This window comes from Morone saxatilis, unplaced genomic scaffold (genome assembly GCF_004916995.1).
Source record: "Morone saxatilis isolate NCDOM2014 unplaced genomic scaffold, NCSU_SB_2.0 Contig11, whole genome shotgun sequence".
NCBI lineage: Eukaryota > Metazoa > Chordata > Actinopteri > Moronidae > Morone > Morone saxatilis.
This window is the reverse complement of record NW_023339663.1, coordinates 30,474,342-30,482,664: the sequence shown is the minus strand read 5'-3', so window position 1 is coordinate 30,482,664 and position 8,323 is coordinate 30,474,342. Positions and strand designations below refer to the sequence as shown.

Below are 8,323 nucleotides of genomic sequence, written 5' to 3'. Positions count from 1 at the left end.
ACAAGCAGGGCTTAGCTGTCCATTCTGATTCAAACCAAACTGATGAGAAAAATGCAACTTAGCTTGTCAGTCAAGTAAGGAAGCAGAGGGTCCTCGTTTAAATTAACAAATTCAATTTTAGTTTCCCTCTTACTTGAGCCCGACTAGTTAGCTTGGTTGCTAATTAGACAAAAGGTTAACAGTTTACTCTAGACATATTTATACCACCAACTTTTATCGTCTGGCAGAGCAGGGTTATATAGAAAAGTTAGCTGCGACATATTATAATTATTTTAAACTGTAGTTCTCTGTTCCCTCAAAGGCGGTGCAAATTTACAAAACAAAGTTCAAGTTGAACTCTTTAAAAAAAAAAAAAAAAGAGAGGCTTAAATCTGCCTGGGCCCAATGTTTAATCAAAACCAGCTTAAGAAATTGCAACTTGAACAGCAGTGTTGATGTCTTTAGAACAAGGTTTCCCTCAGTCTGCCTGTAACTCAGACGTCTGAAAGGGGTTCAAGTTGAACCTCGACCACTAACTGACTGCACGCTTCTTACAGCAGCTTCAACAGTGGGGGTTGAACCGCTGACTGCTGGACAGCTCTACAGGTCCCGTACAGTTTGATCTTTTGGCTAATGGCTGGTTGCAGTTTTCTCAGTTATAAATTATAATTCTTAAGATTATTTTGTATCAAACCCAATTTTTGTTGCTGTTGATAGATGAGATTTTTGGCCCATGGCTTTGCATTCTGTAATTTCCCCTCCACATAGGAGTTAATCTTTATTGAATTCCAATAATACAGTGGGGTATTAGGGCCATAGGGGTGGTGGTAGGGCTGAAACATTTTGAGAAAAGGGCCAAGATGTTTTTAGAATAAAGTTGGGATTTAGGACAAAAAACAACAGAATATATTCAAGAATGAAAAAATGATGTGATATATTGATATGATAGAACAAAGACGCACAAGAAAAAAGTTTATAACCAAAGGTGGTATGTAATCATTCGATTTGGTAAATTAGGTGACAATATTTTGACTTTATAATGTGATTTACTACTCCATCTTAAAACCATCTACCTGCATGCAAGAGATTAACAGGAAACGATGTAAGCCCAGTGTGGTGCATTTAATGTGTGAGTCAGCGGTGAGTCGTGAGTTTAGCAGCATCGTATCGGTCCTGTGACGTAATTAGACACACGAGTTACTCCCGTGATCGATCTGTGTGTCATTTTGAACTGCGCTTGCTTCAGCTACCACAGGTGGGACCAAATCAACCAGGAGTAAAATGTTAAGGATTAGAACTTTTAACTTTTTTACCCTCTGTGTCCCTCCTAGGAACTGGTTACGTCTGGTTTTGGAAAATTCAAACATAGAATGAATGACACAGGTCAAGACATTTATTTTTCTGCTTTTCTTCTCGTTCACTACTAAAATGTATGTAAAGAGATGAAAGCTCAGCAAATACGCAGTTAAATCTGCATGTCAGCAATCAGTTTGTTTTTAATAAAGCACGTCATTTGATTTCCATACAGTCAGCTCAACAGGGTGTACAGAGAGGAGCCACATGAGGAAACGCTATCCATATTTTATGTAAATTATGAGTTTAGTTCATCAGAATAATGGACCTTGTCATTTTCCAAACTTTATACTGGAAGAAAACTGAATGTGATTTGCTTTTCTAATGTGTTTGAATAAAAGGATATTGATTTCCATCAGTGATGCATATCAATAGGAGCTATTACAGGAGAGGCAGTTATTGTATAAGGGGAAACTCAGTGTGTGGAGTCCTAATGTGAATGTAGGGAATCTATCATCAGCATGGTCACGGTCTGGATCTTGTTTCAGATTGTGAGACGGATCATTTGGGCGTTCTGTTTGGAGGTGTGAAGACAAATCCCCTTAAATCAAATGCCATTCACACACTTGCATCCTCTGCTTATTTTATTCTCATTCAACAGTTTTCTTTTGTGGCTTCTTGAACCCAGCTTGCTCCATTACCTGGGCCATATCTCATACTGCAGCTACTGTTAATGTTTTGAATATAGCACTTAATTTTCAATATTATCCCCCTGTAATTGCTTCATCTGCATCGTTATTTGGGATCCAGGTTTTTTATTTGAGGGTATAATTACAAGACTGATCCAAGATCAGCATCCTTTCAGAAATCATTCGCAGTGGGCGTGAGAAGTGCTTATTAAAGTGCTAAAAAAAAATAAATGAGATGAGACTGATAATGTGTGAAACAATCAGGTTCCTCTGGCTCCTCCTAGTGCTCCTAATGGCATTTTCAGAGTTGAGATTTCCAGGTTGTCAAATATCAACGCTGAGAATGAGACTCAATGATCAACCATCTCTCGTCTCTGGTTGGTTTTCATTCAGGCCCAGTGGATTCTTTCTAATTCCATTAGGAGCACTAGGAACAAGCCAGTGGAACCTTTGATTTTTTACAGATTATTTGTCTAATGGACTACTGCTGGTACATAGAGAAGGTTTCAGGAAATGTGACAGTTTTTTAAAAAGTTAGCTGCTGCAGCTTCAAGCTGTTCCAGCTCTTCAAGTGGCAGCCCTATTGTAAAGTCAGTGAGAATCAGAGGGGTGGTACTGACAAATCATTTCCATTAAATACGTACACCCTGTGTGTGACTGGCTGTAATGTCATAAGACTCCAGGCCTTTCTAAACTTCTAATTGATCTTCACATTGTGTGGATATAACAGAATAGGGTCAGGCAGTTTGTGTGTGTGATTTTCTTTCAGTAGTTCAGACAGCTCTAGTCACGGCCCGAGCCGAGGGGAGACTTTTCACCATCTATTTCTTCTTTCTTTGGCGTTGCCCCAGATTGACTCTCAGGTAATGTCAGAATCTACCTCTGCAGGAGAGACGAACTGTGAAAGAAGAGGCATGAGTCACCATAGCTTCGGAGAGCTTTATTTTTTACTAAAAAATAATGAGCCCACCCCCCCTCTTTGATTGTACAATGTTCTTATAGTCCTGTCTTACTTTTCAATAAACATTTTGTAGAATTTGCAATAATTGGATTTATTTCCTCCAAGTAATTATTGGGTCTTGTGTCATTTTCTGTGTGAGTAAAGTGGGTGGAAGATGTCATTTGTGTGCAGTTTCTCAGAATGTGTACTAATGAGATTGTTGAGCCTGTCCTTGGTCACAGAAAATGTTCAGATTTACATAAATGCGAAACTTAGTTTTGAAAAGTTATAAAAGTTTTATTGCAATTTGTGGTGCAGGAAACAAAACAATTTCACATTATCTAAGAACACAAAGGAGAGAAAAAACATGTGCGTGTCCCTCAAGTGCACTAATTAAGTCCCTCACCTTTCAATCAAGCCAAATACTGAAGAGTTTGTGTACCTTATGGACAGGAGGCAAACAGCAGGGAATGTTCCTTCAAAGGTCAGCCAAGGAAGAGATTTTGCAAAAGAGCCATGAGTAAGAAAATAAGGTATGAAAGAAGGTTTTCCTGGATATTTCCATTGTTAGGTTTCACATAGTTTGGACAGATGTACATCAGGTTTCCCAAAAGCATTTCAGTGTTCAGATAGTCTTCTATTGTCTCGGTTTCCTTTACATCTTTAGGGACGCCTACTATTCTAGTGCTTTTCTGGCTACTCAGAAGTCCAAATGTAAAATAACACTTTAATATTTTCCATGCATGAGCCCTTTAAAATGAACTGGTCTGAATAACTTACAGTGGACCTTGTGCACATAAGGTCCCCCCCAACACTGGAGATACTACCACCTGAGCACGTAACAATGTCAACTCTTCTCCTATTCCAAGTGCTTAAGTGCTTTTGGGTACCTGGGCCATGTTGAAGTGGAAGCAGGATGAGACTGAATCCTACTGTCTGTTAGCATGGTTGTTGTCCATGCTGTGTCCAACCCTCCACATTCACGTGGAGGGCACACTTTTCATTTTGCACTCGAGGTAAGCCAGAGAGGGAAACGACAGGCTGGGCTGGAGCTCAGGGAGTGGAGGAGGGGGTTGTGCCTGCACAGAGACTCATGCACAGCGGGGTTATGATCCCTGAGCCTCCAGCTCGGATGCGGGGGTGTTGTCTGGCTCCTCGTCATTGTAGATGTTCTCCGCCTGGGAGAAGAACAACAAACAAAATGCGCAAGCATTAATGTACTCATAAAAAAGGGAAGCATTTTATTGGACGGAAAATGAGTATACGCACCCAAGGGCAGGATGTCATCAACAACATATTATTGTTCGTCAGGAAACTAAGATGCCAATAATACCGCCCAAAAATGACTACAGGAAAGAAAGAAGTAGGTATACATCTGTAGACCACAGACATCTGCCAATTTAACCAGGAAGTAGCTCAACAGGATCATCCATTCACTTTGACTGAGGTCGGATGTTCTCCAGGTTTCATACGGTTTGTGGGGAGGGACTGCAGCTATCATATTCTGACTATCCCAAAAAGAAAAACTGTATTCACCATCTGCCAGACTTGCATGATGTTGTCCTCGGACACTGAGCAGATGACCCAGGGTTCATTGGGGTTCCAGGAGAAGTCAGAGATCTTGGCTGTGTGGCCACCGTGGATGAACTAAAGGAAAAAAGGTATCAGTAACATTCAGAGGCAAACAGGAACCGTGGACGTGTTCAAACCCTACCGATGTGAAAGGTTAGTGCTTTCAAACTGACCAGTAACATTTGAGAACTGTTTACGCTGTTCTATTTTTATGCAGTCCCTGAGCAGCTAGTTGATGTGATGTATTAAGTTAAGACTGGCACTATGAGCTTTACAGACAGACATCCCTGATCAACACTCTCCAGTCACATTACACACACTGCTCTTCTGCGTACAAAGATTTGATGCTTACTGATATAACTAAGGACTCATGAGGATTCAGGGATCTAAAGGGGACTTGATTTGATCACCTACCAGCAGCTCCGGGGGCCCATCCTCAGCATCTTCTGCTGACTGCTCCTCACCGATTTTACTAGGAAAAGAAAAGAAAACAAACAACTCTGAGTCTATTTACTTTTCAGTGTAATGTATGTAGTAGTGTTTCCACTTTACATTCATCCAGCACATAAGCCTATGACGGGCCGGGGCTGTCTGGAGGTCATCACAGACGGCTCCAGCAGCCTGCGACACAAATGGAATATGCCTTGGGCAGTGACTGTCTCAAGGTCCACTTCACAAAATCCAATCCCTGTGCCGCCCTTTCCAACACTGATGTGTATCCCTGTCATAGCAGCCCGTCTACGGCCTATCTTCCTATTTGACAGTTTCATTTCAAGTACTTTTACATAACAAATCTCCTAAGACAAATCTGATCTATCACTGTTCCAGAAAAGTGTGGATTCTGAGGTATGGTGGTTTTACCTGAGATCCCAGACGTTGAGACGTCGGTCAGTGCCGCTGGAGGCCAGGATGGTCTCATTGTGAGGAGACCACTGTACCTAATGGGTTGGACAGTTGGTCACTGGCAGGTCAATGTAGTGACAGTAGTATAGCAGCACGCACTTTAATGTCAAAGAATAACTCCTACAGTGCTGGGTGTTACATAAAGACAGTGATGATTTAACTGGTTAGAGTATATACTCACTACAATGGCAATAGCACACCATTTGTGTTGAGTCACAGATCGGTTCTGGTCAAATAAGCTAATGCAGTGGAATGAAAGCTGTTTGATAGCATACTTGTGTGTTGGGAATTCATTTCAGCAACGTGGCGTGGTACAGCAGGCACAGTAACTATGGTTTTTTCTCCTCATGATGTGGGGGCAGTATTAAAGGTATGAGGTCATATTTGTGATTTACAAGAGCTTTGGCCGTACACAGCATTTGTTGAAGCTCATGTAAACCTTGGATGCACACTATGAACACACAGTTAGAGGAAAGAGGTCTTTAAAATACATTTAGACAAAGCTGCGTGGGCTAACTAATAACACTAACAACAGCGATTTAAGTTCTTACCTGGAAAATTTCATCTTTGTGGGACTCAAAGGAGTGGAGCTTCAGTTTGAGGTTCCTTAGATCCCACAATGCAACAGTCTGAGAGCAACAAAACAAACTTTTCATTAAATATTTATTCCAATGTATTGGATTTGAGCCTTTTTTTGTGCCTCCTCTGTACCTTATCAGCAGAACCAGTGGCAAGGATGAACTCGCTGTAGGGGTTGAAACTGAGACAGTTGACCTCAGCAGTGTGAGCATCCACTGCGTGGCTGGCTTTGGATGTGTTGTTGGACCGAGTGTCCCATCTGGTGGACGATTAAGGAGGGTCAGAGGCGGACAGAAAACACGGAAATGGAGCAGTTTTAACTTGATAAAAGCAGTCACAATAACAGACAACAGACTGGCTTTGTATCAGTCACTTACATCATGAGCTTCTGGTCGTCAGCCACCGAGCCAAACAAGGATTCGTGGAGCAAATGCCAGGAAACGTCTTCCACCACTGCTGTGTGGCCGGTGAAGATGGTCTTAGCATCCACAATCTTCCCTTCCTTTGGGCCGGCCCCGATGTCCCATAGACAGATGGTCTGGAGGGAAATAAGAGGGCCGTTGCTACAGTTACAGTGATCAGTTGGAAGCGGCGCCTGTGGTTCCTACCTACACTTCTAGTATTTCACTTACGTGGTCATCGGAGGCACTGAGCAGGTTGCCGCTGAGGTTGGGATTCCAGGAGAGGCCGTACCCTTCTTTCTGGTGGCCTTTCAGCCGCAAGTCAGGACTACACTCCCCACTGGGATCTGAAAAGGGGAGATGGGACAGGAAATGATGTGTGATTCACTAGAGTGGGAGCATTTTGACGCATGTAGTGATCAGTATATAAGCACAGCAGTGAACCAACCTGGCTTAGACGGGTGCTTATTGTAGTCGAACACCAGCACGTCAGAGGTGGGCGTCTTGGTGGCGATGATGCAGTGATTCTGGGGCATGTAGCGGGCTCGGTTCACCTCTCCTTCATGGTTGATCTTGATCTCGATCTCGATTTTCCCACTTACTGAACCGAATCCACCGAACTCTGGCGAGAATACAACCAGAGTGAAATACACAGGATAGAAGTCAGACACTTAACCTGCAGGTTAAAGTTTGCTTTGTGACCAGTCAGTTAGTCTGTTTTACTAGGGATGCACAGTAGATCACTGGCTGATACCTAACAAGTGATTAATCCTGGAGACAAAAACCCTGGATTTGAACTCCGGCCCACATTTGTGCATTTGTAAGATTAATATTAGCTGTTAACATATCTGTGTCTGTATTTATTTTGGTATGTATGCTAGACTGGTTTTGTGTATTGACATTTAGACTTGGACTGTACCTTAAAATTGTTCAGTGACCATAGTAACATACTGATACTGATACCAAAGGAGCAGTGAGCCTTCAGCGCGCGCATACACACACACACACAGCTGGGCACCCATCAACATACCTGCTGGAAGATGGAAGAACAGTTTGAATATAAAAATGGAATAGAACATGAGTCACAATATAAAACGAGCTGATCAATGTTTACAAAGAGAATGTCTATCAAGTCTCACATGACAAGCTACTAAAGTCACTTTCAAGATTTCTAGAATTGGGTTGGATTGGGTTTCTAGACAGTTGGATTCTGTCTCTGTTAAGCTATGTTAAACAATTAAGAAGTAACATCTTTGTATTGAAGCACAGTGCCTCACATTAGGCCTCACACTGTGCTGCAGTCTTTATTTGACTGAGCTTGTGAACTTTAGGCCTCAATGAGAATCAATGAATGTAAATATATATATACAATTAAATACGTTATATATAGCCTTAGTATATATATAGCCATGGCTATATAATAATAAACTTTAGTATATATACTATACTACTTTATAGTGCCTATATTATATTACATACTATACTTGTAATGATGGTTTATAATATTTAATTTTTAAAGCAATACTTTATAATTCAATATATATTCTGAAACATGTGAATAGCATTTTACTGCAGGATGAGTCCTGGTGTATTTACCTCCTTTCTCGCTATCATAGTGCGAGGCGTCGAACTGCGCGTCATCATTTGGTACCTGGACGCTGGCAATCACAAGGTGGTTCTGCTCATCTGACGTGTGGGTCCCCAAAACCAGTCTGTGAACGGTGTAGTCCTTCCCCTCTGGCCTGCAGCATTCCACAACAAGGAGATGATTTTTATCGATACTCAATAGCAGCGATAACTTATTGTTTAACATCAGGGAAGGACTTTTTGGTATGGAAACAAGGTAGGAAGTCAGAAAACATGTCAAAGACTGCTGATAGAAAAGAGGAAATAGTAACACACAGATTGTTCATTTGTTTCTGTCTATTTAAATGAAGCTAGGTTGTTACAATGATCTGTGAGGTAAA

The 8,323-nt window shown here is 41.6% G+C and overlaps 2 protein-coding genes across 5 annotated transcripts in view; one reads left to right on the top strand and one right to left on the bottom strand.

The window, feature by feature from the left end:
* Positions 1-358, top strand: part of LOC118320778 (gamma-taxilin-like) — a gene marked incomplete in the record, with an annotated part of 9,919 nt that extends 9,561 nt beyond the window's left edge. For both annotated transcript variants that reach the window (XM_035651863.1, XM_035651864.1), the window contains 1 exon segment: positions 1-358.
* A 1,585-nt stretch (positions 359-1,943) lies between these two features.
* rbb4l (retinoblastoma binding protein 4, like) overlaps positions 1,944-8,323 on the bottom strand; it is an 8,844-nt gene continuing 2,464 nt past the window's right edge. Inside the window, exons 3-12 of one of the 3 annotated variants that reach the window (XR_004796381.1) lie at positions 7,953-8,098; positions 6,805-6,981; positions 6,588-6,703; positions 6,333-6,493; positions 6,088-6,214; positions 5,928-6,005; positions 5,335-5,411; positions 4,888-4,945; positions 4,171-4,548; positions 1,944-4,079 (exon numbers count right to left, since the gene is read on the bottom strand). Coding sequence is in view for 2 of the 3 variants with exons in the window: in XM_035651865.1 (XP_035507758.1) it covers positions 4,008-4,079; positions 4,438-4,548; positions 4,888-4,945; positions 5,335-5,411; positions 5,928-6,005; positions 6,088-6,214; positions 6,333-6,493; positions 6,588-6,703; positions 6,805-6,981; positions 7,953-8,098 (1,123 nt within the window). In the remaining variant the exon portion in view is untranslated. The remainder of the gene's footprint in view (positions 4,080-4,170; positions 4,549-4,887; positions 4,946-5,334; positions 5,412-5,927; positions 6,006-6,087; positions 6,215-6,332; positions 6,494-6,587; positions 6,704-6,804; positions 6,982-7,952; positions 8,099-8,323) is intronic. The other 2 variants (XM_035651866.1, XM_035651865.1) reach the window with 2 other exon arrangements.